This window comes from Salvia miltiorrhiza, chromosome 5, assembly GCF_028751815.1.
Source record: "Salvia miltiorrhiza cultivar Shanhuang (shh) chromosome 5, IMPLAD_Smil_shh, whole genome shotgun sequence".
Taxonomy (NCBI): domain Eukaryota; kingdom Viridiplantae; phylum Streptophyta; class Magnoliopsida; order Lamiales; family Lamiaceae; genus Salvia; species Salvia miltiorrhiza.
Genome location: NC_080391.1, coordinates 3,899,275 through 3,926,545, shown reverse-complemented (window position 1 = coordinate 3,926,545; position 27,271 = coordinate 3,899,275). Strand labels below are relative to the sequence as shown.

Here is a 27,271-nt window from a genome sequence, read left to right as displayed (position 1 = left end):
CACTTTTCACAACTCTCAATATTCAATTTTTTTTTTTTAAAACCCGTGCTACTATTCAATATTCAATGTTTCCTCAAATTTGAACTATTTCGGTTATAACCACTTCTAGACTAGATTTGAACAAATACCATATTTTGAAATTAAGGCTCAATTTTCCTCAAATTCAGAAAATATAATGTTTCCAATCTCATGCATTTGTCTACTTCAGTATTTTCTCTACTTTTTTCTCCATATACTAAATTGAGCACTTAGAATACTAGGGAAAATATTAATAGCAAATTAGGAGGAAAACGAGTCACAAAATATCTTAACAAAAAATTAGACTAAATGATACAAAAATGAAAGGCAATCTTGATAAACTTCCAAAGCAAACAAAAATAAAACCATTGCTAATAATCTGTCTCAATGTAAGCAAAACAGAACATGTAAAGGAATTGAGATAGAAAACACTAATTAAGAAAATTGTCGCTCACTTTCTCTCTGGATTAAAATAGAAATATAGTTATTTCCCCCAACAAGAAATGACCCAATACAGTTTACATAAACAAGTTGGGCCTGGTTGCTTTGTATGTGGTCTTGAGCTTCCTAGATGGTGGTCTAACCTTCTTGTACACCAAGGGAAACTTGATCTTGGAATCATGGAATTGCTTGGTGCTCTCCCTCTTGCAAAGCTTGGCCGGGACAGTGGCCGTCTTGATGATTTGGATGCAGTGGCTGCGCACCCTGTGGCGGGAGGCCATCTCAGTGTACATCTGCTCAACACCGCCGTTCAGAGTGGTGTCACGGTACTCTTTGTACATGTTGTGGTACCCGGTTCTGCTCTGGTATCTCAACCAGATCCCGTAGTTCTTGATGGTTGTAGGGTTTTTCTCAAAAATCTAAATAATCAAAACAAAAGAAAGCATTTCTTTAGCATGTGACCTCCATACAAATAGGAGCATTAATCATTTGGATAGGAATGAGTAGGATTGGCAAAAAAGCACAGTCAACACATTACAACATTTTGTAGATCATTTGGATAGGAATGAGTAGGATTGGCATTAATCATCTGATATTCGACTTACAGATTGAGCAAGTCAAATCTGAAGAAACAATCTTAATCGAAACCTATGCAGATATGGCAGCAGAAGCAGCAAGGAAAGGAAATACAACAGCTCAATCTATAAGTACTATACCATTCCTATAGTAACACAATATCAGATGATAAATTCTAGTTTTGAGTTAGTGTTGCTACCATGATATGACAAGCTAGGACGAATGTGAATCTAGAATAGAATAACAGTTCCATTATAGTAGTAATAAGAACTACAACATTAAAATGAGTAAATGACCAAGAATATTTTGTAACTCCTAAGCAGCAATATCTTATTGCAGGATGGAAACGATAGTTGAAGAGATCAATTACAATGCTATGATTCAGCAGCCCAAAAATCATAACTTTAGCTCTCTACGATAAGAAAAGGGTGGAGAATACGATCGAATCATACCTCATTGATAGCAAGAACCTGCCCGTTGCTCTTTTTCACCTTCTTGAGCTTCCTCAAGAAATACCTAAAACATAAAATCGTCAATCAATGACAATCCAACTCAAATAGCCCTAATTTTACTCCCAAAATCACTGGAGAAAAAAAGACGCAGAAGTATTTTGAAAATTATCCAATCAACAACACACCATACACACACACACACGCACACATACCAGAATTTGGACTTAGCGCGGACTTCATTTGTGGCCCAGAGCTTCATGCGGTAGATCTTCGGGTGCTCCTCCGTCTCCGTCGGCAGAGCTCTCCCCACCACCTGGTACTGATGGAACTGCACAACGTACAACGCAGATAAATAATTAATCGCAACTGAGACCTACTTCATTATAATTGAAAGATACACAAAAACATAATCGGCGGCTGCAGCATACATACCCTGTATGTCACCATTTTCCGGCGGTGTTGGAAATAATCGCAGCGTTCCCTTTGTGGAGGAGAGTGCGGGCAGGTGAAAGGTGTGTGAAGGGGGTTTTTGTGATTAAAGATCGAGAATTTAGCCTCTCAGAAACCCTAATTTGTTTCATGGGCCAATTTTCTTATTGAGCCCTCTTTTTTAAGTTACTGGCTGCCGGCCCATCTGCACCCTCATTTATAGTGGACTGATATGAAAATTTAGCTTTTGATGAGCACTAGTTGTAACTTACTTTATTTATAATTTAATGTTTATTAATTGTATTTATACATATAAAATTTGTTTTTTCATAATTTATTTTGTATAAAAGTAATTACAAATTTTATATTGATGGATTTATTGAAAATCATGAAATGATCTTTTATAATTATAAGATCAAATAAATTTGATATTAGAAAAATAAATTATTTGAAATGTTTTTTCTTTTATAATTATTTGAAATAATATTAACTTAACTATGTAAATGAAAATGAGCTAAAAATGTACTCTCTCCGTCCCATTGATCTTGTCATATTTCATGTTTTCCTTTTTTGGGTTGTGCCTCCATCCCAGCTAAGTTATCAATTTCTTTTTGATACGAGATTTAAGAAACTTGTATTTTAAGTTTGTTTGGTAATAAAGTGAATAAATAATTAGATATTTCCTTGCTTATATTTATTTCATTTAAAATTAATTAATCAACTTAGTTAGGACGATCCAAAAGAAAATATTGATCAAGTTATTTGAAACAGAGAGACAGTATGTTGTAAAGTTAATGCATTCGTTGTGCAATTAACTACCCTAAAATAAAAAATATCACTCCCTCCATGATTCGATATAGCTAGAACATTGAATTCTTTTAAATCTGGACAGCATGTTTTGTTACTAAATTTGTTAAAGAAAAGTGTGCATCTATTGATCTACAGTCCACCATGACACAAGTCACACAATGTATTTTAATTATTTAATTATTAATTTATCAAAAACAATTGTTAAAGATGAAAATTTACATGGATGGAAAAAATAATTTAATCCAAAAAATGGCTAATTTCGTGTTCTTTTTCCTTTTTTTCTTTTGTGGCAATTAAATATGGAATCCAAACCTTCCAGAATATGAAGGCACAATCAATTTTTTATAAGCACCTTCCCACATGAAATGTAATTTTCTTTCCTCTCCGACCGAGCTTCATAGATATACGTATAGAAAAAGGGATTAAAAAAAAAATCATTAAAAATCTGAGAGAATCAACAACTAACCAAGAGACCAATAAACAATATAAGACGTATATAACCAATAATTTAGGAATAGGAAGTGATTAATACAAAGAAAGTAACCTTTTTTTTGGAGAAATAAATACATTCAACAGTGTCCAACCCTTAGTTGGAGAATATACAAGGCGGCGACTTCACCAGGAATAACTTGCCTTTGTCACACCTAGAGTAACAGCAAGAGCAGCTAGCATAGCCTGCAAATCTCCAAGAATAAGCAACCATCTATAATGATCATAAGCAAGCACATATATGTAACAACACCATACAAACTAGATAAGAAGTGAGAGAATCTAGAGATGCGGATTCCACGGTTTATTCGATTGATGATGCATAACGAGAGCACCGATCTAGAGATTATAGCTGAAGGCGTACGAGAGCACACTGCATATTATGATTCATTCATTCCCGAGTTCTCAACTCTAATGAAATTATGTCTTTCGTTGAGGCACTTCGCCTTCAACTACTCTTTCTCAACCACTACTTGGAGTCATAACAAAATTGAAATTCGACAAACACATCAACAGCCCCAAGGGAAATCATCTCAAACGGTCAGATCAAGAAGCAAAACACGTCGGTGATTGATTGATACTACTCCATCACATCAAAGAAAAACCTCAGATACTTATTCACAAGTAATAAAATTTCAAATAACTGGACAGAGAACAGGTGCAAAACACCAAAAATGTGAATATATACTGTTGGGAATTCGCACTTGGGAAGATTCTAGAAGAGATTGAAAACACTTACAGCTATGGCACACGCAACGAGCCCAGGCTTCTCCCTGTAATCCATACGAACGCATAGCAGTAGAAAAGCTCCTATGTACCAGGGGATTGCACCGAGAAAGAAGCCAGTAATGAACCTTGCAAATAAGCCAGACAAATCAGTAACCAAATCCTATTTTACAGAACAAGATGGCAAATCATTCAACTATCAACAGAAGCAGGAAGCAAAAACATCAATTAATCACGAATTATCAGCTGCAGCACATGTATATCTTTTAAAAACATTTTTAAAAGAATTGAGTATAAACGAATTGCACGATTAACTTACAAGAGCCATCCAAGTCCAACACCACAACAGGGGAGCCGTTCCTCCCTAAAAGGTCGTCCATGAGCAACAACATGACCTAGAATCACCAGAAAAGTGAAGGATAGAAAACAGAAGTCGAATTCGGGGCTGATTTTAATACTGTGATAGGAACCCACCGGCAATTAGGTTTTTTTCAGCTCATCATTGCACCTTCGGCAAACTTAGTCACACAAATTGCATTCAATCTTACATTCACATCCAATTTAGAGTTGAATTGTGTAGAGCTTGCTGGATGCAAACCTCTTTACTATTCACATTTTATAAAATACCTCAAATTTTAATTCCCAAGAATTCAGTAAGATGCTCGCACAAGACAAACAGATTCCAAAAGCTACCAAATCGGCTGAATATTCCAATTAGGGGTTAAAAACACTTTTTCCGCTTATACCTTCATAAAGCCTAATAATTTATAACTGAATCGTGATATTTCAATATCGAATTGATTAGGGAAAAGAAAATCGGGAATACCGGTAACGGTGTGATATCCCTGTGGATAGTAACGCGGCAGCGAGCCAGAGATGGCGGGAGGCGGCGCAGGCTGAGGGATACCCACCACCGAATAATCGGGCGGCAGAGGCTGGGGCTGATAGTTAGCCACGCCTTGAAAAGTGCCGTAGTAATAATTCGGCGGCGGCGGCGAAGATTGGGCGGCGGCGGCGGCCGAGACGCCTGGGTTCTTTCCTCCGCCTTCTTCGCTCATTGTTGCCGGAATTAGACGAAAGCGGTGATGGGATCGCGGTGCTAGGGTTCCGGCTCCCGGAAATTGGTGGTGTCGTCGATCGATTGAGATTTGATTGATTCCGACTCCGAAAGGCTGCTGGCGCCTTACCCTTTGCCGCGTTATTCTGAGGTGGCCGCCTCTTTATTTCATTTATTTATCAATTTTTATTTTCATTTTTCTTTCCACACAAACACGCACTTCTATAATTTTTTTTTTTTTTTGAGGGAAACGCACTTCTATAATTGATAATTCTATTTGTGGGCTAATTTTAAAGTGTTTCAAATAATCTCCATACCTATAAACTTAACTATAAATTATAAAACTCTAAAATTAACCGTAAAAATTCCAGATACACAATTTTTTGTTAAAATATTTTGAGTCTCGGATTGCTTAAAGACACTCATATAATTATGAATTAATAAATTCAAGATGTAAATTATGAGTAACTGGTTATGGGTTGATAACCTTGATTTCATTTCACGTAATCATAATCAAAACCTACTTAATCCCTTAATTATAATTAATTAATAAATGCAGTTTTTGTCCAAAACTAACTAACATAATAAGGATTATTACATCAAGTCAATGTTCAATGTAAAAAAAATGTAGAGAATTACCATCCAATAAAAAGACACTCATATAAGCAGTGATTCAGTGAAGTTCAAAGAAGCCCAAAATGCAGAAAAAGAAGGCAGAATTTGGCCAATGCTTACACATGAATTCTGAACATCTTAATGCTAGGTCGATCGTAGGATCTCAAGTAAGGAAGAAAATTTGACACTTTGATCATTTCAGTGAGGTCTGTGACTACAAGATTCGCCCTTTCAGCCAGCCCAAGGAAATAGTTGAAGGTCTCGATGTTACGGATCACAGACGCGATGTATGCAATGGGGCGCTTCTCACGACACAAACGCTCGTGTTTCAAAAGAGCTGACAGGACTCGTACAAGATGAGGAAGGCACGATGGATCGTATATAACGTCAGCACCTAAACTGTGGATGAGAAAGTGAGAGATATATGACTCTGGCTGGTTTTTATGACATGAATGATGATTACCACAGAATGTAAAGCAAAATGCACGGTTCGTGTTTGCAGTAAGATATCGAGCTGAGATGGATGGAGGGCTTACATAACGTCGGGGGCGAAGCAATGGAGGTCATCCTCTGAGGCAGATTCCCATGGCAAACAAATACATTGGACCTATTACAGTAGTAGGTCAGCTTCAATGAAAACGAAATTCCGCACAGTCGGAGCAAGTGAACTTTAACACGAGCACGAAATTCTTAGAACTTACATCCATCTCAGCTACTGAAGCATTAGAAATGAATGACAAAGTGAGATAGCATGACCAAGTGCACACATATGTTACTAAGAGTCCAAAACTAACCTTTGTATCGTGTAAACGAGAACCTGATGTGTGATCTCCTGTGGTCAGGTGGTTTAGTTCCAAGTTAACCTTCATATTTGCTAAAGTAGAAAGGTCACCATCAGTTAGTATCACCTGTATCACAGAAATTATTCAGATAGAAGCGAAACTACACTTGCCAATGCATAACACATGATTTTGGTTGTGTATAGGCTAACAAACATCCAAGTTTGATACATAGAAACAAATTGATGTAATGTATTGTAATCATTTATTTATTTCATACCCAAAACTCAGGAGACAATTGTTTTATATATTGAATACTTGCATGCATACGCAACCAGAAAATTTGAAGTTTCAAATGTGCCCATCACATTCTAATTATGTCACTAAAAGAAGATGGAAATTTTTTGTTATGTTGACACAGATCAGGATAAGGCAATTTTCATCAGAGGATTATGTACTTGAAGAGGAAGGGTTAATGGGTCATGTATGCACAAGCTCACCTTAGATGCTTTAACATAAGAAAGACAAATGCCGACCAATCCAACCCCTGAACCAACCTGTTGAAACAAGAAGTATATATAATTTTAAACAAAACAAAACAGAAAAGAGGTGGGGGAAAAACAAAAGAATAAGAGAAACAATACCAATTTTAAGCAGACGTTCTTGATTTATGCATCTTAAGTTTGATTATATTTAAAAATGGAACCAATTGAAGAGAGAATGCCATAGAATTTCTGGAATGTGTTTCTCACCTCAAAACAACACTTATTTGCAAATAGTTCAGGGAAAGAAAGTATAAATTCTGACATAAAAAGGCTTGAAGGCCAAACAGAGCACCTACACAACAGTTACACAGTATTAAAAAAAAAAAAATTATTAAACATAAAAAGGTACAAAAACTAAATTTTCGAAGCATATTAAACCAATGCTATAAAGGAGGTAAAATAAAAGGCATACATCAACATGCGACAAAAATTAAATTTAACTTCTGCCGGTCACCAGATATAAAGATAAACTCTGAAAGAAAAGAAAAGAAAAGAAAAAAAAAAGGAAGAAGAAGCAAGATTTGACAATTTCATACTCCTCCCGGTTCTCCTTGTACTTCAAAATATAGTCTGGATGAATAATGTGGATAGATGATAAACTTATGAATTTGGATATCTACAAAGACTATATATGCCTAAGCTGGTTTTCGAAGATATTAGCTGTATCAGTCTCAAGTAGGAAAAGAAAAGGCTTACTATATTGAAAGTAGGTTCACATGGAGATAGTAGGCCGAAATTGTAGTAGAAAGAACTAGAAATTATAGAAGATGATCTGACGGGAAACGGATAGTAACACGAGCCAAAACACTTAGCTATTGTCACCAAATTTCATACTTCCCAATTGCAGAGAAGAATCCTATCTTGCTTCTACTTTGAACTAAATATCAACAACACCGAGATTACTACAACCGAAGTTGATTCTTTTTGTCCAGTAAGATAAAAAGTTCCAAGTGTTCACAAGCATGAAAATCTTATTAATAAACGAATGAAGAGATAAAACAGATCATGCTTCTGTTACCCAGTATCTCCTTCAAGCATGTTAACAGAAGAACGAAGTCGAACCTCCAATTCCCTGGACTCTAGCCACATACAGAAACAGATTGAATTCACTACTTAAACTTCTAAATAATTAACAAGAAGATATGAACAACAAACATATATAATCCCCCAAAAAAGACGTTACCATTTGGAAAAATAAAAGAGATTGTTTTCAATAGTTTCGAGTTCCCTACATTGGCACCATCATCCTAATAGAGAAAGAAAACCAATTCAGAAAATAACAATAAATTCAGGAAACAAAAACTAGTATGACTATCCATTACCTTTAGAGGAACCAAGCATGATGCATAGTATTCATACAGTTCATCCAGCACTATTCCCCCACTCAATTCGATTTCTATGATTAATTTCTTCAGGAATCTCTTCAGGAAAGGCCCCTGCAACTTCAAATCCTGAAAAAAAATCACTTTTTTTCCTTCCAATTACATTTATTATTCGACTGCAAGAAAGTTTAGAGCTTACTGCTTTACTGATGCATCGGCGCCAAATGCAACTCTGTACACTCTCGGTGAGGGAACCGCCGCCAAATTCTCTGATTCCAACAATTTATTCGAATTGAAACACACTATAAACAGACAAGAAGGAGAAGAATTTGGAAGGCGGAGGTTGATAAATGACCTGGCGAAGGAGATTACGATACCGGGAGGTTCCAACGCCAGAAAGGCGGAGATCATGTGAAGGCACGGCCGGTCGGAGACGCCGAGCTCTTCGTCCGCCGCCATCTCCAAAATCTGTCAGAGTGTTTCCCCCTTTTTTTTTCGTAAAGTGTTGTAGTAGTAATTAATTACCACGACCAATGTCAAAAAGAATAATAATAATAATAATAATAATAATAATAATAATAATAATAATAATAAATAAATAAATAAATAAAAAAATTACCACGACCACTTTTGTAACAACGGGTAATTAACCAAAATTACCAATTATATAATTATATAATTTTATAAATTTTCAGATATACTTTATTTCTCTTGTCAAAATATTTTTTCGTTACACGAAATATCTTTGGATGTCTCATCTTTGCTGCTAAAGCAAGGCCACAAAAGTACTTAGTGTTTGTTCGCTGGGCATATAAGGATGGATGTAGTAGGTGACTCCCTTTATCCAAGCATTTGGTAGGTGAGTTACGCTAGACACATGGTCCGACATTGAGCAAAGGTCTGCACCGATTTCATTGTTACTCTTTGAAACTACAACTCACGCCCATCCTCTGGTTATGTTTAAACACTTTTTGCAGTAATGCTGATTATTTTTCACGATTACAAATTTACCCTTTAAATTCAACTTAAAATCTCATTTTTTATTTTGTCCCCCTCATAAACGGTGTTGCGGGCTCGTCTTCTACATCTGCATTGATCTGTCATTGCTTCCAAGTAAAACGATGTTGTGGATGGAAAGGGACGTCGACGCTGTGGGAGGCTGGTCGGAGGGGACGCCATCAAAAGAAATGCATGATCATGTGGCACCGTTTCATTGAGTGTCACTTTAATTGAATATGTTATATGTTTGGGAGCAGTTCTTCGAGTAAAAAAATAAATTCAAACATATGATGCGACTTACAACATTGTTGGACAATAAGACTTAAAACGCTCTTAATCATTTCTAACATTTTACACCAAACTTAAATCCAAAAAATATTATTTATATATATATATATATATATTTAATATCCATTTATTTTTTCTATTTTTCATTTGCATCTATATATTTTTTATATTTTTTTCTCAAATTATACATTAACCCACAAAACTTTTCAATTACCAACTTTTCATATAATTATATTTTATACCATGTACTTTTTTATATTACAAATATTGTTCCAGTCATACATTTGCTAATCTTTTTTAACGAGTATGTAATTTCATTTATTTGTTTTTGTAATGAATTTAATTAATAACCAACTAATAAATTAATTAAGCAAGCTAAATTATCATTATTTTCTTTTAATACTAGTGGTGCATTAGTCCATTAATTATGACTATGAGGCCCAAGCTAAATAGATCACTCTTTATTTATAAAATAGGCCCATGAAATGAGCCCAAACCTTTCAACACATTTAACCTCTCACTCTCTATCTATCTCTACCGAACACTCATTCACAAATTCCGGCGAGAGCCGCCGTTCTACAACAACACGCGGCCGCCGACGGCCCTGTTTCTCCCACTGATTTCTCCACCTCACTCGAGACCAGCACAGCCCTCAAGCCGCTGCTATCCTTCCCCTTTTCTTTGGCCGAACATAAATTCAAGTTGTTCCTTCTGAAATTGGGGCGTGACATTTCAGGAAAAGGTATTTATGGAAGATAATTTTGCCCGACATTTCTTTTTATGGTGAAGATATTGAGTGAATTTTGTTGGTGTGATAGCTGAAATCCATGTTTATGCGTAAGATTGTTGCTGAAATCACGTCTGGAATTTTGAAATTGTTGCCGCGATTTTCACAACATTGGTTGAAATTTGTGCAGAGATATGTTTTGAGTATGTTATGATTCTTAGAAGTATGAGCTAAAATTGATTTTCCTATTTGAATTGTGCTCGTCTTGTATAGTCGATTTCTGTGCTGATATTTAGAAACAAGGAGAAAGCTGATCCACATAAAAAATGGAGTAAATGATTAGGAAGCTGTGATCATATATCATACATGTAACATTGAGTATGACAGGCAAATTCACACATGATTTGATATCATTTGTTTAGTTAACTCTAAAATGTTGCTTAATTTTGCAGTTATACCTTTAGATTGTTGCTCAGGTTTTATGAAGTAAGCCATGAGTTGCATTCAGATCACTGCCTGCCAATTAGCCTCTTCACCTTCTGCATCACCAGTGCCGATTTCTCAACTCAGTAAGGCATCTATAACCCTCTTGAGAGCAAAGGCAAAATTTCCCAAGCTCTCCCTGAACTCGACCACTGCCACATCTGAATCCGAGCAAGCTCCGAATGTATGTTCATTGTTTGTCCATTTTGGGTTTTATGTCATTGCAGCAAAGCTTAAGAATAGAGCTCCTTAGTTTTGCTGGGTTGATAGGAAATGAATTTTTTATTTTAATCTGTGTCAGAGGTCTCCATGGAAAATCATTGAGAATGCTGTGGGTAATTTGAAAAAGGAGCCATCAGTTGAGGATTTACTGAGGCAGCAGATTCAGAAACAAGAATACTACGATGATGGAGGTACCCCTGGGAAACCTCCTGGCGGTGGTGGTGGTGGTGGTGGTGGTGGTGGTGGTGATGGTGGTGGCTTTGGTGAAGCTGAAGATGGCGGATTTGCAGAAATGTGGGACGAGTTCAGCCAAGTGATTCTAGCAACTATGGGCTTTATATTTCTGGTACTCTTTTTTCTTGAGGGGGGAAACCTTCTTGTGTGTTACTCTTTCATCTTAATACGAATAGTCACTCTCGAATTAGATTTTACTGCAATTGACCGTCTCTTATCATATTTAAGCTTGAGATACTTACCTGAGATGTTTTGCTTCACTTCAGTACATTTACATCATCGAAGGGGAAGAGATTACTGTACTGGCAAAAGACTTGCTCCGTTTTCTCTTCAAACGACAAATGAGCATCCGTCTAAAGCGTCTAGTTGAAGGGTGGGAGGATTTCTTCCAGAGCATGAAAGACAAGCCAGCGTATGATCCGTATTGGCTGGAACGTGAGATTTTAAGTACCACAACAATGTACGACAGCCCTGACAAGTACGCATATATTTTCAAGGCTCTTGATAAAATCGAGTCAACGCCCGATCAACTTGAGTCGCCGCCTGAACGTGAGGCAATGTCCGAGTCAGGCGATGACGAGCAGTACTAGAAATTGCTCCTTTTATCATTTACGACTTGGCTAGCTTCTCAACTGCCCCAGATATGGTCCATGAAAGGGTGGGAGAATCCAATTGCTTGACACATACATCTCTCTTTTGAACTGCAGTGCTGCATATTGAAATCTGGCCTTTTGCTGCTATATAGAGTCAAATCATGTTGTGATAGTAGTTGAAATGAAATATTTATCTGCACATGTAATCTTTGGCGTTTTTGCTATTCTATCAATAATCTCTCGAACCATGGTTATGCCCTTTTGTTTGATTTGAATTATCCATTTTGTTATATGCTTTCTTTAATCTGTTTTGCCAGGAAATTTAGTGCACTTATTCTGGTTCCTATTACTGTTTGAGAAATTTAATAGTACAAAATAATTTTATTTATAATTCTTAAAAATTGCGACAAAATATATTTATTTTTGTGTAAATTTGCTAGCAACATAAGAAAAAGTAATTTGATTTCAAATAGCTCCATCTAAAGCAACATTGACACTCCTACGAGATTAGGGGAAATAAATAACAAAAAACAGTAAAGTAAGTGTCATTATAGAAGAAAACCAGTGGCTAGATATCAAAATTGGTTGGTTTTGCTGTACATGAGTTCCTTCACTTCATCTATTTTCTGCTCAAGAAAAAAATGGCACTTCATCCAAAACTAGTCAGCACCATCTACGACTAGCTGCTCATGCTGAAGTAAGGCCGACGTACGCTGCACATAAGATCAGCAGACATGCAACAAAATATGCGCCGCCAACAACTACTGGCTCTCTAACTCCACATAACTCGAGGTGGTGATGAAAGGGCGCCATTCGAAAAATTCTGAATCCCCTTTGCAGAAAATATTTGGTCGCCTTGAAGAAGGATACCTAAAAGATAAGTCCGTTGTGAGGTGCTGAAACATTGCCTCCAATATAACATGCTGACTTCTACTCGAAAGCATTGGCAGGTATAATTCATGGGAATTACAAAAGATATGGTTGAATAGATTGTGTTAAGCAGCAGCTGTCTTAGATGAGTTTATAATAGCCAAGTTCGTTACAGTAAAAACAGTGGAGGACGGCAACAAAAGTTCTCAAGTTTTCTTTTCTACCATTTTTAGGTTGAAGGGAGCGGTGTGGAGAGGATGTTCATACTTAAGTACTAATCAGAATGGAAGAAAATGACATGAAATAGCAGATATTGCTTATTAGATCAACACCTTGCACAAATACAAGAATCAGAATAATATTTCGTAGAGTGATGCAAAAGGGTTCGGTTAAAAACCTGTATGATAACTGAAAGTGCTTCCACAACGTATATCCCTGATGAAATGAACAACGGGAAGAACATTCCAGTGCAAGAAGCCATTGCAGCAAGAGCCCCACCCAAAGCCAAAGCTCCTGTGTCGCCCATGAATATAGATGCCTTGTGCTGGTTTTGGAAAAGAAAACCAACACATGCTCCAGCCATCGATGCTCCAAATACTGAAAGATCTGATATGGGTGGCAAGTGGCAACCACTAGAATTCAGAAACAGGGACACCAATTATGCGTATAATTTGCTAAAAATAACTGAAAGAACAGTTATTTTAATTTTGGAATGGGTGTATCAGAAGATTATTCAACTACCAGAACATATAGGAAGAACCACAATTGACATCCCAATGAATGCTAATGCAGCAGTCCCCGCAGCCAGCCCATCAAGTCCATCAGTCAAATTAACACCATTTGCCATGGAAACGAAACAGAATGAACTCAAGACTGGATAGAATTTCCCAAGGCAAACAAGGCCCAAAGGTCCAGGTAGAGGAACAACCGTTTTCCTGACATACAAATTACACATGAGTGATAAAGCAAGTCTCTTGCTAATACAAAAAAACAATTGTTTTTAGAAAATATAGTATAAACACATGCATAAGTGAGAAAACCATTAAGAGAGGGTGACATGAGATTCTTAATTAGCATTATCAATTTATGGTGGTGTGCTCTAAGAATAATGGACAACCTTGGACCTATAATAAGTTGATAAACTTTCATGCAGACTGAATGAAGTTGCCTAACTGCAAAGTGTCACATTCTTGCTAGCAAACTATTAAGGTTGATGTTGTCACTTCTTACAAAGAGGTTACACTAAGTTGACAAGTTGCTGAAATTCATGATGGTACAATTCATGCTTTGTAAAATGCAAGCATGGATGTGTAAGTTACCCTTTAGAAAAGGTTCATGAAAATAGTTACTAGAAAATATACATGTTGTAGGGTGTTGATATGTCTGTTGTCCACAACCAATAGGAGAACCACATTCCAGTAGCCGCCTGAGTAGCGTAAGAAAAGAGATTAGAAAAAAATATCAATTCTAAAACAAACGATAAATGATATGACTGAAGACTAAAGGAGCTTCACCTCCAACAAAATTCTAATCCAACCAGATAAGCCATCACTTTTATTGCTGATGCTCAAAAAATCATCTAATAGACCAATTGCAGCGAATGCTATAGTTACTGCTGCTGCTGCAGAAACTTCAACTGATGAAAATTTAAGTACAACTTCAGCAACAAGTAGGCCAATCGGTACAAAATACAATCCACCCATTGAAGGGGTTCCTTTCTTTAAAGAGTGTTGAGCAGGTGCCCCTTTCCTAACTCTGGACCGTAAGTTCAACATGCGGAACAATGGGACACAGATATAGCCAACACAAGATACTAAAATTGCAGATATCAGGAAAGGCCGCATCAAGTAGAATGGTGCGAGAGGCAATCTAACAATCCGCCACGCACACTGATCCACAAGCAAAAGAAGGAAAGTTGAGAACGACATAAGTCCAACATTGTTCCAAATTCCATAAACGGTCCTGCAAGCATAGAGTACCATGAAGACCTGAGTCGGGCAATAAATTCAACATACATAAATGCAATTCCATTAGCAAGTAACACACCAGCAACAAAACCACATTGCAGAAAAGAGTGAGGTAAACATGGCAAGGCATAGCAAAAGTGCACACAATAATTCTGAAAAAAAAAACAGAGAGGTCTCAAGTTATAATCAATTTAGCTAAATGAGTTTACTTTCTTCTCCTTCTCGTGTTGCCAAGCGTTGCAAGCCTATGCGCAGTCACAGTTATGGAGTCATCAGACGGCAGCAACCGCTCTTTTGAGGTGGGAAGATCAACATCAGTTATCGGTTGCAAAAAAAGATCCCCGTCGCTGTCATCACCTTCGCTTGATGAATACATATATTCAACAGGTCTATCATCATTTCCCCAATCACCAAATGAAGCACCAAAATCCTGGTTACAGAGCTTAACCCGTTAGTTGAGTTCCAATGGAACAGAAAACACCCAAACAGAGACCACAAAACTTGATTGGTTCCAATCAATGAATTGCCAAAGAACAAGTAAAAATCCATCTGCATTTAACAAAATTAAGAAACTATAACCTGCTTCTCTTATTATTATAAATGTGAGAAATCAATCTACAATCAAGTAAATGTGCATTACAAGAAGCAGAAAAAGGGAGAAATAGAAGAAAGAGGGAGTGAATTGCATACATCATCCATGGCGCAAACTCGAAGAGCTCGACGCGGCGCGCGAAAGCCATGACTTGGAACCCGTGATTCAAACAACTGTCCCAATCAACAGCTGACAAATAATTAGTCGGCATTTTTATCGAAATCATACGCACAAATATCCGATTGCATCACGTCGTACAATTCACCTTGTGCTCGACATAACCGGAGGCGCTCTCAGACGACACGCGCGACGGCGGGAGTCTCAGACAACAGCAACCCGCGAGAAACCCTACATGACTGAGATTCCTACTGTTTGAGGCGCATACAGCATGAGATTGCAATTGCATGACTCCCCACACCTAAAATCTAACTGCAGCCATCAACAACTGAAACATTCCATCTTCCAAGGGAAATAGTAAAAGTTACCGCAGCTTTGAAATCTCCGAAGAGCTGCTCTTTAGGGCGAGAGGGTCGGACGCGCCTACCGAGCGCGTGAACGACGATTGCAGATCGCACATCGCAGTCGCACTCGCGGAGTCGCAGGTGCCTCTTCAGCGCAGTGGACAGGTTAAACACAAGCGGAAATGATCCACGCATTTTTATTTATTTATTATTTAATTACTAGTTTTTTTTAAAAAAAAAATCTATATTTTTTGGTGTACACATACATTATCATGGCCCCAAATATTTATCAGATGACAAATATAAATATAGACAGATGAATGATCGTTATCATAGATAGTAGTAATTCATTTGATTTCCTTTTCACAATTTTGAGCATCAAATATTTCATGTCATCGTTATCAAAATTATTTCTGGTGCTTATAGGCTATAATATAGCATGCAAAATTCTACCATCATTTTAGTTACTCCCTTCATCCTCATAAAATATATTCAATTTGTCATTTTTATCGTCTTTATAAAATATATTCAATTTATTTTTGATAAATTTTTTACTCACAATAAGGTGGAACCGTTACTCTATTTACAATTCATTAACTAGTATTTTATTAAAACTCGTATCACATTTAAGAGAAATGATGACATATTTAAAAAGAGCAACTATGTGTATGCTCAAACTCAAGTCTATTAAATATGGAGTCGAAATAAATTGGGAAAATGCTAAACTCATTATTCATAAGCTTATGAAAATATATACTCCCTCCGTCCCACTTAAGACGCAACATTGCTTTTGGGCACAAGATTTAAGGAATGAGTGATAAAGTAGGAGAGAAGAAGTAATAAAGTGATAAAGTAGGAGAGAGAATGTAATAAGAAAATATTTAATTAGTGATAAAGTAAGAAAGAGAAAATAAAAAAATGATAAAGTAGGAAAAAATGTAATAAGAAAATAGTATTTAATTAGTGTTAGTTTTTGCCAAATAAAGAATGTAGCATCTTGGTTGGAACGGCCCAAAAAGGAAAATGTTGCATCTTGGGTGGGACGGAGGGAGTATATGTTAGTGTCATGTACGTTCACAGCTACATACAAATAACACCATTACATTATATAGCAGAGACCGTATTAAAATACAAAGACAGATAATCTGAATTGCGAGGAAATTTCCCTTTCATACACTTGAGGAGTCCCCACATAATTCACACAATCTGTGAAAAACCAAACCATTTTTGAAGCTGATAATGATAAGATCGGTTTCTGGGGCAGATTTTCATATATGTTCAAGCTACACATGAAAAAACGTATTTATATCAACAAGATGATACTGCAATCCACACCGTTCGAAACTCAATTGGTCGCGAGAAGAGGCCGCCCCCTGCCCATCGTAAACCCTCGCGTTCCATCTGGCATTTTGGGGCCTGGTGGCGGCTTCGATGGTTCAACACCATGGCTGGAATACTGGGTTCCGTGGCCTGGAGTGGAAATATTAGTTTGAACCAGATAAAAGATGTATTGTGTAGAAAATTTGTCAAGACGAGAAAAATACCATGTCCATTTGTGCTGTGATACTTTTGTCTCCTTCCACGTCCTCTGTTTCGTCCCTTCTGCCCGTTTTTGTCTCTAGGCAATTGCGTCCCGTTCTTATCTCTAGATAAAGGATCCACATCCTAAAGAACAATATACATGTTACATACACGCTAAACCGAACTCAACTGGACTCTATGCTCCATATTACTCAAGTTAAAAGTAGTGCAAATGTGGAAGCTCAAGTTTGTGAGAGCAGCAAAGCAAAACTCTTATCATCTAGAGGAACAACTCTTTGCAGCTGTAATTCAACTGCATATCGATTCAACCAACAAAAAGCTGAAGCATCATCTGTTTTCCACCATATCTAGTACCACAACATCAAAACGTATGAAGAAGCTTCAGTTAAATACAGCAAAATTGCTGCTTTAAGTAGGTCACTGCCAGTCTATGAATTTCAGTATCAGAAGTAATGACAAGGCATAGACAAATATGAAAAGCCCCCCAGGAATTGGAAAGTACCTCCTCATCGTGTGAATCGTCATGATGTTCACTCGCATCATGGTTCTCCTCACCGGCAGCTGGCTCAGTTGTCTGAACGGTACTACCTTTGTCAGGCTCTAACTCTCTCCATACTTTTTTCTTCTGCCCAGGCTTGTTCTAAGGAATTAAAAAAGGCATTGTCATACTGCTCTACTGCCAAAAGAAGAGAAGGCAATATAGCACTACAAACCGTTTTTTTCAGAAGCTTGACCCGCAATCCATATCTCCAATCTTGCTCGTTGTTCAAAGTGGCCACCTAAACCAGATCTAAGAATCAATGATACGAGGCTGAAAGACAAACAGAAAAGGAGAAGAGGGAAAAATCACTGGTAATGAACTCACAGCTTTCTCAGCAGCCTCCACAGTGTCGTACTCCACAAGGGCATGCAACTACAGAGAAAAGCCCGATTAAAACAAAAGCACACACAACAGAATACCCATATGCATGTTGTGTGTAAGTTTCTTCCATATGAACTCAATTTATAGGTGCACATGCATGAAAGGAACAAATACATAATACAAATCAATACATATTTACAATAATAAACTATATTGAAAGCATTAGGCCTTTTTCCCTTATGATTGACAATCTAATCAAGAGCACCACATTGCAGAGACAATTTATGAGTAACAAAAGCTAAACAAATTACATCTAAAATCAATCTCAAAATAATATGTACACAAGGAAAACGAAAAAGGACATGTAAAAGAAAAAAAATATTTCAATACACCATAGTAGGAGTATCTCGACTTTATTCTATTCAGTAGCAAGTGGATGCTTTAAAGTTGAAAAGCACAAGTACAAGTACAATATACTAAGTTAACCACTTCAATGATAACTATTCATATTGTAGAACTTTACTGCATTTGCATCATCCTATTTGGTAGAGCTGATAGAAAAATCAAACTGAAGCACACCTTTCCGCTGATCAGCTTCTCCGCTATGGTGCACTTTTTTGGGTCTCTTGCATCATGTGGGTCACGAATAGTAATATTCTTTATGCTAGAAATCAGAAACAAAAAGAATTATTAACTAGAATAGCCAGACAATAGCATAAAAGCAAGAAAAGGGAGAAAAAGAAGCAGCGGGGTGATAGCATGATTTAATAGAAAATAATATGCATACATTCCAGCTTCACCAAACACTCTATGAAGGTTCTCCACTGAATGATCCTCGGGAAGATTCTCCACTAGCACAGTGCATACCTATTACATGATCAAAATTTAAGATTCTTTTAAGCTAATTTAGTAGAATAAAGATAAAATTGATTGAAGAATTCTACCATTGGGTCCTTGTCTGCTAATGGAAGAGGATGAAGTCGCTTCACCTTTTTCTCATTAGAGCTAACAACCTGATGACAGCAGGAATAGTCTTTCTAGTCATATTGAGAAATGCTAAGTAAATAACCTTGATTAGACAAAACTGCCTCAGAAACAAAGCAATCTAACTTGGGTAACATTGCAAAGTTTAAAGCTACAGCTAGTTCTATAAGCTTTGGCAAACTATTAGAAATATTTTTCTTAGTAAAATTGATCCTGATCCACTTACAAGAAAGGTAGATTCCTTCAATGCAGCCACAATCAATGATGCATCTCTTGTTAGCTTCTTCATTTTCTTAAATGAGGCAACAACTCCAATAGGAACTGCAGAAAGAGCATTCCTTTTAGACATGTGACAGAAGAACTTGGGATGGCAATTTAGAAAATCCATGCTCATGAAAGACCTGCCATGTAATATTGAAATTACAAGGACTCAACACGTATACAGTTGGCACACTGCATCAAAAGGCCACCCAGTTGATTGTAAGAAAAAAAGGTCCTGTGCTAAATATGCTGAGAATTTTTTATCCTTTCCTTACAGACCTGGGGAATGCATCGGGTTATGAATCATTGAATCAGACTCAATAAGCATAACCACCCTTCGATCGGGCAATACCAAAATGTTAACAAAGCGAAGTAATAAATTGAACCCTGAACTCATGAGCTTGCGATCACCATTCTGTTCAATGCCAGATATCCAATGCAGCAATTAGGGCGTCATGAGATATTTTAGTACCATATGTATTTAGCCAATCCCATCATCAGGCAGATACTCCCTCCATCTAAAGATCCTCAAAGGGTACTCACCAAACATTTGTAATATCAAATGAAAGAATGTCATATTCTGCTGAAAGAAGCGGTTGCATTTTAGCATTTTATTGAAGCAATGTAATAACTATAATGGCTTTTTCTCTAGCAACTCTACAGCTAATAAGAGTAGAACAAAGTCTGGCACTGACCAAACCCTTCTGGATTTCTTGTTACATACTTCAGCATAAACTTGTCATTTGGCAAATTTTCATCACTGAAGTAATACTCCACCTGCAAAACTCAAAGTTTCAATAAGTAAGTTGATTGGTTAATAAAAACAGACTAATTATAATTTTACAATTTCATCAGGCTTATAAATATGTATTGGACAAACCATTAAAAAGAAATCAATTTTAAACAATATTTTCCAGAAACATGTGGATGACGCTGGAAACTTCGCTCTTTAACCAATTAGCCCATTTATGAAAAAAATTGAATCAAGAGGCAAATAGTAAACTAAAAGTTCATGGAATCAAATGAAGAGCTGCACTAAGTCGTCCCTCAAGTTCAAAAACCCTACTACCTGCTCAAGAGACCCATGAATACCACCTCCAATCATCAAGCAAATAAACCAATTCACTTAAAGTTCACATATTGTCAGATTGCGACTAGCCCTCTGAATCGACGCCGAATAAAATTCAATCAACGGAACACCCGTATACAGACAAATATTTGGCAGAGCAGTCACCTGCTTGATGATCTTGCGGCGGAGATCATCGGAGAGCACGGAAGGCTGCGGCTGATCCGACGGCGGCGGGAAATGAGATTCGGTGAGCTCCGGTGAGCCGACGGGGGAGAAATCGTGGTGATCCTCGTCGTGGTCAAATTCATTATCGGACGGCGGAGATGAGGCGGCGGGGAAGTGGAGGGCCGGTTGTTCCATAGGAGAGGAGAGAGAAAGAAGAGACGTCAATAATGGAGAAAGGTAAAACCTCCCGCTCTTTTTTTTGCCCCTCTTTTCTTCTCTCTCTCGATCTCTCGAAGAAATGCTTCTCGCTTCCAATGGTTAAATATACGGTGAAATATTTCCATATTTTAACACGTGCGCGCAGTTAATAATAAAAAATAATAATAAATTAAAAATATTTCACGACACGGAAGAGGAAAATAATTATCAAAGAAATTCAACTTTTTTTAAAAAGTCTGGAATGCATTTCCAAGTTCTTTTTTTTTTTTTGGTGAAAACTAAAAAAGAAATGCATTTCCCACTTACTGCGTGTAGATTAGGTGTTATTTGTAAATTTTGGAGAAGACGTGAGAATCTTTTTTTAATTTTTGAAGAAAGGTTTTCCCCTTTTTTTCTTTTTTGGTGGCTAAGTCAAGTTTCAGGAATAGTTTTATAATCATTCTATAAATCCAGATGAAAATTCATACACAATCCACCAGCCAACAACAAAATATAAGGATGAAATTGTGAAAATTGTAGTTTTTTTTTTTTTTTTTTGTTAAAATGATCTTAAAACTTATATAATTCTTTTTCCAAAAATGTAAAGAAAAAGGATAAAAAACAAAATTCAACCATCCTCCTTCCCAACATTCTCTCAAGTCTCAACCATCCTCTTTCTCAATATTACCGGTGATTTTTCGGCAATTTTCCGACGACATTTTCCGTTTGTGTGTAACAGTGCAAATTTAAACTATTACATACTTTATCGACAAATTGTCGTACACACTTTGTCGACGAATTTTCGTGTAATATTACAATGTTAACTATTACATGAAAATTCGTTGATAAAATATGCAATAGTTCAAACTGCACTATTACACACAAATGCTTACACACTTTATCATCGCTTAACACAGTAGTACATATTTTAAGATGATAAAAATCGTGTAATAGTGCAAATTACAATATTTTGAGATACTACAAATTTTGCTCTTTTTACACTGATTTATGGTTCCCCTAAATAGATGGGAGGGATCACATTCACATAGGTGGAGGATTAGTCCATCTTCTCTTCATCTCGGATTTGGATCTAACCTCCTTCAGTTTCCCATCTAATCCATAGTCCCTTTCCATCACCAGATTCATTCCCTCATCCGAGTACCACCCAACACCTACACACAAGATGCCTTCCTTCTTCACGTCGACGTACGCAGTCGCCCCTCCCGGTAGCCAGAGAACGGTCATATCTTGCATATCCACCATCTCCTCCTCCCCAAAGTAAACCAGATTCTCCGGCAAGCTTCTCTTCTTCAAGGCTTCAGTGCATAGATACACGTAAGGCGCGCTCGTCCCTTCCTCCAGGGTCATATCCTCGCCGTATATAGGCGTTGCGCTCACCTCAAACACCTTCCAAGACCCACTCAGCTCTGATGGTTGGACTCTCTTCCTCTGAGAGAATGGCTTCAAATCCAACTCCAACTCACTGTCAAATTGAATAAGGGATAAAAGATTCTTTGAGACAAATACATGGCTTAGAAGAATTTGTTAGCTGATGCATGAGCATATTCAGAAGTTTCCAAGTCGCCGAGGATACCTTGTATCCGGGATAGCGGCTGGACTAACCCATTCTTCTTCATAAACAGCAATCCTCATTATTTGGATATCTGAACCCCCATTGCTGAATTCAATGGTATGCACCACACGCAACCTTTTATGGCAGCCCTTAACCAAACACTGGAAATGGGAACGCAGAGAGGATTACACTTTTTGTTTAGGTTGTGTATATGACGGGGAAAGAATGGACAGCGTATTCATATGCAAGTAAAGCTTATACAAAAGAAAGTCCATTACAATTCTATGTGTAATACTACTTGAAGATTCCAGAGAAATACAAAAAGAAGAGGTGATCACGAATACTTAGATTTCTCACATCAGTTGTCATCAAATTCAAATAATGTTTTCTTTTAAACAATGTTTTTACGTACATTTTATGAGGCAAAACGCTTTGCTACTGCCACACAAGGCATAAGCCTTGAGGCGGTCTGAGGCATAAGACCGAGGTGTAAATCATACAAAACACATAAAATTATTACTAAGATAATAGAACACATAAGAACATAAGTTCATAATTACTTCTTATAAGTCATTAAGTCTTCAAAATCTTAAACTCAAGTCCAATTAGGGCTGCTAGACTGAGAGAGAGAGGGAGCAGGAGACTTCTGTCAAATTTCTTTAGCTTTTAGGATGATTTTTATTCCTTTTGGTTTGTTAATTAGGGCTGTTTTTTAACAACCCAAGCAAATTTGAGGCTGAAATCATAAAACTCATATAATTTCGGACTTTATTAGCTCAGGAAATAGGGAGGGGAAAAAAAAAACATTTCAACCCCAATGCCTCAGCTGGGCCGAGGCGTGCAACCTGTTTGGACCAGGTGAGGTGCCGCCTCAGCCACGGATTTTGACCGCCCCGCACCAAGGCGTGCCTCAAAACCGCCTTTTAAAACATTGATTGATTTTAAGCTACATGTAAAAGTAGATATGGTAAGTAGATTTAGTCCAAATGTAGGAAAAGGAAGAGAATATTATTAGTGCTTCTCTGTAAGTTATATTCTGGTTGAAAATTTGATTTCATTTTTCATCAGTATACTATCATTTTCTTCTATCTGGCAGCTCCAAGTCTAAGACCACTTATTAGAGAAAGCAAAATCTAGCCAGCAAAACTTGCCACATTAGTTAATATTAGTAAATTATTACAAAAATGGTGCCATGTAAAGTAAGCAGCATAAACAAACTCTATGATAAATAGATACATACTTGTTCGAACTTGAAAGTTGGGGAAAGGTAATAATTGGATTCATTATATTCACCAACCGGAATATCCACCGGACCTCTGGAGTAAGACCCATCCTGAAAAATCATTTCTAAAATTTTTAGAAACATAAAAGCGTTACCATCCTGCTACGCAATAACATCACTTGGCCATGATAGAAAATAATGTTAGTTATAAAAATGCTTGCTCTGATCTGAACCACTTGATAGGATACATTTATGACAATACTGAAATATTTAGGGGACCATAAATCAGTGTAAATAGAGCAAAACTAGTGGTACCTCAAAATAAATAAGACCAGCTTCCATCCCCATAACATCTTCTTCCATCACATCACTTCTTCCGAAGTCAAATGATTCAATTTTTGGCAAATTAGGACCTGCAGATACTCTGTCAGATGTTTCTTTCATGGCGAAAGATGCATCTGGTTTTTTATAAATAAGACTACCTTTATTATTCTGTGATTCACCATAAGGATTCAAAGTAACCCAATTTATTTTCCTTTGTATTTGAGAATTCAGAGCTCCAGAAGTAGATGGCAGTGCCTTGATATGAGACAAAGTATAGCAGTCAAATAGGTTCTCATTCTTGCTCCCAATCTCTATAGGCTCCATTTCAGCAGTAATGGGAGAATATACGGCTCCAACTCCCTTCCATATTCCACTGACACTACTTACAAATGTGTGCCATGCAGGCCTAATCACCGGTTCCTGCAACACTACATCTTATGAATCAACGCCAAGAAGGAGAGTCATGCTCACTGAAATCAAATCAAGTCAGGAATGTATTTATTGTAAACTTTGGATGAAGCAAAAAAGATGAATAAAAATATTGCTGCAATACATTTAGAATACGAAAACTAGAGAGACTGTCTTAGGACTAAAGATAAGAATCAACTTAGAGTCTCAGATAACCCGATAGGTGAAACTAGCAGACATATTAAATGCTGTGTGAAACAAGCTCAGATGACACCATTACGTCCAGACTGAGGAGATACAAACAAATAGAAACTCAAACAAATAAGGGATGTATTTGATAGAAACACTACTCCTTTAATATTCTCTCAATGAATCAAGGCTCCAATAACCAGCGTAGTTTTTCACTTATCACATGTCTTCTTCAAAAGTTGAACCGAGAAATTGGCTCAAATGAAACAAAATTGCTAGCCCATGAAATTTTGACACATAGCATTCATCAATCACCAAATGCATAGCACAAATAAAATAAAATGGCAACATCATGAATCTTATCCATAGATTCTATCCACATCACACCTCCTATATCTCTTCTCACTGCTAAAAACCCCTTACTTTGATAAATTCTATCCGAGTTCAACAATAGATAATCACCCAAGTAAAACACTAGGGAAAGCAAGCAATCTGTGAGTCCTAAACATAAACTTATATTACCTGCATCTGTAAAATGGTTTCGACTTCCATCAACATCGAACTGGAGACAAGAACTCTATCACCTTTCTGATATACATTCCTCACTCTCTTACCTCCCCTTTTCCTCCTCCGCGTTCGGCCCTTTTCCTTCTCTGCCTTCGACATCTCGTTGTCAATACTCCACACATTATCCTTCCCCTTGGCCCCCACTTTCCCTCTCCAACAACTAACCTCAAAATCCTCCCTCGGCCTTCCCCGGACGTTAACAAGGCGGTAACTTTTGTCTTCAAATTTGCACGAAATACAGGGATAACCGTACCTATGCGTTGGAGAAGATGAAACAGATCGACCGTCGAGATTATTCGCGAGTAACTGCTGCTGTTTTTGGAAGCCTTTCAGGAAGAAGCCGCTACTTCCGAAGGCTTTGCAAGCATCTATGCATGGTGATTGCATCATGCGTGTTTCGCGTCACTGTACGGAAAATGGAAATTGAGATTTTGATAAAATTACGGTTTTGGGGATATCTGGTTAAGGAGGTTGAGTGCTAAAACATCGGGGATGAAATCGTTGGTTTGAAGGCATTGTAATATTCTCGCGACTTAAACTGTAAATGCTGTAAATGGAACTACTCATAATATTCATCAAGTAAGTTACCAATTCTTTTAAGTATACTCGTGGCTTACTTCATAAGACCCAAGCAACAATCTAAAGGTATAACTGCAAAATTAAGCAACATTTTTAAGACTTAACTAAACAAATGAAATCAAATCAGGTGTGAAAAGACCATAACTTACTACGTAGTGAATTTGCCTGTCGTACTCAATGTTACATGCATGATTGATCACAAACTGCTTCCTAATCATTTACTCCATTTTTATGTGGACAAGCTTTCTCCTTGTTTCTAAAAATCATACTAGTTCTGAATATGTAGCATCCTGTATGAGCACATACATCGACTACACAAGACGAGCACAATTCAAATAGGAAAATCAATTTTAGCTCATACTTCTCCCGTAGCATCAGCATACTTCTCAGAATCATAACGTACTCAAAACATATCTCTGCAAAAATTTCAACCAATGTTGTGAAAATCACGGCAACAATTTCAAATTTCAGACGTGATTTCAGCAACAATTCATTCAATACCTTCACCGTAAAAAGAAATGCCAGGCAAAATTATCTTCCATAAATACCTTTCCTTGAAATGTCGCGCCCCAATTTCAGAAGGAACAACTTGAATTGATGTTCGGACAAAGAAAAGGATAAGGATAGCAGCTGTACTAGTAGTCCTGATTGAGGTGGAGAAATCAGTGGGAGAAACAGCAGAGTTTTCTGTTTGGTGTTGGGTAGCAGTGAGAGAGACGAATGAGAGAGAATGAGAGCGTGAGTGAAGAAGAAAAGAGTTTGAGCAAAAAAGAAGAAGAAAAGAGTGAATGGCCTATTTTAATGGGCCTATTTTAGAAATGAAATGGCCCATTTTTAATTTACTTAGCTTGGGTCTTCACAGTTAATGGACTAATATTATTAAAAGAAATTTGCTTGGAATTAAGTCAAACAATGTTAATTTAGTTTGCTTAATTAATTTGTTAGTTCGGCTATTGATTAAATTTATAACAAAGACATTAGAAATAAATAAAATCACAACATTTAATAAATATAAAAATCACACGATATAAAACATAATTATAAAAAATTAATAATTTAAAAGTTTTTTGGGTTAATGTATATTTTGAAAACAATATATATATAGATATAATTGAAAATTATAAAAAGTAAATGGAAAGGAAATATATAGAGTATTTTATTAGGTTTGAGTTTGAGGTAAAAGGTTGGAATGCTGCTGCAAATTGCATCATTCGTTTTGATTTATTTTTTTAGCTGTAGAACTATTCACAAGCGCATTCAAGTCTTTTTTTTTTTTAAGTTGCAAAACAAAACCTAAAGAATATAAAGATAAGAGTAAGAAAGTCATAAATACGAGTATTATTTCCATAATTTGGGCTACTTCAACCCATTACCTCAAATTTGTTTGGTTTTTTGTTGTTAGATATTCAAAAAATTATATTATAGAAATAAGAATTATTTTCTCAACTTGTTTTACGCTATCAAATATCAATAGTCAGTGCTATAATACAATTACTAAAATATATTGGCATTTCAAATAGAATTTTGTATCATTACTAACTATACTTATTACTTAGTATATATTGCAATAAACATCATATATTAATACTTAATAACTTAGGATATAATAAAACATTCAACTATGTAAGACAAA

The 27,271-nt window shown here is 36.7% G+C and overlaps 6 protein-coding genes across 17 annotated transcripts in view; 1 reads left to right on the top strand and 5 right to left on the bottom strand.

The window, feature by feature from the left end:
* LOC130985259 (uncharacterized) overlaps window positions 1–26,441 on the bottom strand; it is a 920,555-nt gene extending 894,114 nt beyond the window's left edge. The window contains exons 1-8 of one of the 6 annotated variants that reach the window (XR_009088928.1): window positions 26,140–26,398; window positions 25,788–26,054; window positions 25,015–25,464; window positions 24,054–24,315; window positions 23,887–23,984; window positions 23,590–23,682; window positions 22,371–22,510; window positions 21,700–22,259 (exon numbers count right to left, since the gene is read on the bottom strand). Coding sequence is in view for 4 of the 6 variants with exons in the window: in XM_057908131.1 (XP_057764114.1) it covers window positions 21,818–22,259; window positions 22,371–22,510; window positions 23,590–23,682; window positions 23,887–24,315; window positions 25,015–25,449 (1,539 nt within the window). In the remaining 2 variants the exon portion in view is untranslated. Of the gene's footprint in view, window positions 1–21,699; window positions 22,260–22,370; window positions 22,511–23,589; window positions 23,683–23,886; window positions 24,316–25,014; window positions 25,465–25,787; window positions 26,055–26,139 lie in introns of those variants that run through there. The other 5 variants (XM_057908133.1, XR_009088929.1, XM_057908134.1 and 2 more) reach the window with 5 other exon arrangements.
* On the bottom strand, window positions 356–5,219 carry LOC130985333 (60S ribosomal protein L18a-like). 2 transcript variants are annotated; one of them, XM_057908266.1, is made up of 6 exons: window positions 4,768–5,219; window positions 4,261–4,336; window positions 3,955–4,069; window positions 1,700–1,815; window positions 1,488–1,551; window positions 356–878 (listed from the first exon to the last, which is right to left on the bottom strand). In XM_057908266.1, exons 1-6 carry the CDS (start codon window positions 4,997–4,999, stop codon window positions 537–539), a joined length of 945 nt encoding a protein of 314 aa, XP_057764249.1. In that variant the 5' UTR covers window positions 5,000–5,219; the 3' UTR covers window positions 356–536. The 2 variants fall into 2 exon arrangements, with proteins under 2 accessions (XP_057764249.1, XP_057764248.1); XM_057908265.1 differs by lacking the exons at window positions 3,955–4,069; window positions 4,261–4,336; window positions 4,768–5,219 and adding an exon at window positions 1,920–2,132.
* Window positions 5,634–8,797, bottom strand: LOC130985297 (uncharacterized). Its single transcript, XM_057908201.1, has 10 exons — window positions 8,615–8,797; window positions 8,459–8,528; window positions 8,260–8,388; window positions 8,121–8,184; window positions 7,956–8,016; window positions 7,145–7,229; window positions 6,893–6,949; window positions 6,408–6,521; window positions 6,150–6,220; window positions 5,634–6,012 (listed from the first exon to the last, which is right to left on the bottom strand). The coding sequence occupies exons 1-10, from the start codon at window positions 8,716–8,718 to the stop codon at window positions 5,730–5,732; spliced, it is 1,038 nt and encodes a 345-aa protein (XP_057764184.1). The 5' UTR covers window positions 8,719–8,797; the 3' UTR covers window positions 5,634–5,729.
* Window positions 10,027–12,095, top strand: LOC130985321 (uncharacterized). Of its 3 annotated transcripts, none has more exons than XM_057908249.1 (4): window positions 10,027–10,288; window positions 10,750–10,940; window positions 11,058–11,324; window positions 11,479–12,095. In XM_057908249.1, exons 2-4 carry the CDS (start codon window positions 10,767–10,769, stop codon window positions 11,800–11,802), a joined length of 765 nt encoding a protein of 254 aa, XP_057764232.1. In that variant the 5' UTR covers window positions 10,027–10,288; window positions 10,750–10,766; the 3' UTR covers window positions 11,803–12,095. The 3 variants fall into 3 exon arrangements, with proteins under 3 accessions (XP_057764232.1, XP_057764230.1, XP_057764231.1); XM_057908247.1 differs by having other exon boundaries at window positions 10,726–10,940; XM_057908248.1 differs by having other exon boundaries at window positions 10,049–10,288; window positions 10,738–10,940.
* LOC130985252 (phospho-N-acetylmuramoyl-pentapeptide-transferase homolog) lies at window positions 12,332–16,002 on the bottom strand. 4 transcript variants are annotated; one of them, XM_057908117.1, is made up of 9 exons: window positions 15,720–15,905; window positions 15,500–15,652; window positions 15,333–15,407; window positions 14,852–15,072; window positions 14,190–14,637; window positions 14,037–14,101; window positions 13,417–13,610; window positions 13,073–13,307; window positions 12,332–12,675 (listed from the first exon to the last, which is right to left on the bottom strand). In XM_057908117.1, the coding sequence occupies exons 1-9, from the start codon at window positions 15,888–15,890 to the stop codon at window positions 12,567–12,569; spliced, it is 1,671 nt and encodes a 556-aa protein (XP_057764100.1). In that variant the 5' UTR covers window positions 15,891–15,905; the 3' UTR covers window positions 12,332–12,566. The 4 variants fall into 4 exon arrangements, with proteins under 4 accessions (XP_057764100.1, XP_057764099.1, XP_057764101.1 ...); XM_057908116.1 differs by having other exon boundaries at window positions 13,073–13,281; XM_057908118.1 differs by having other exon boundaries at window positions 15,500–16,002.
* Window positions 16,781–21,092, bottom strand: LOC130985280 (la-related protein 6A). Its single transcript, XM_057908182.1, has 11 exons — window positions 20,579–21,092; window positions 20,040–20,121; window positions 19,310–19,404; window positions 19,044–19,112; window positions 18,887–18,966; window positions 18,679–18,763; window positions 18,103–18,150; window positions 17,951–18,016; window positions 17,740–17,877; window positions 17,240–17,360; window positions 16,781–17,165 (listed from the first exon to the last, which is right to left on the bottom strand). The coding sequence occupies exons 1-11, from the start codon at window positions 20,771–20,773 to the stop codon at window positions 17,041–17,043; spliced, it is 1,104 nt and encodes a 367-aa protein (XP_057764165.1). The 5' UTR covers window positions 20,774–21,092; the 3' UTR covers window positions 16,781–17,040.
* Window positions 26,442–27,271: the final 830 nt, after the last annotated feature.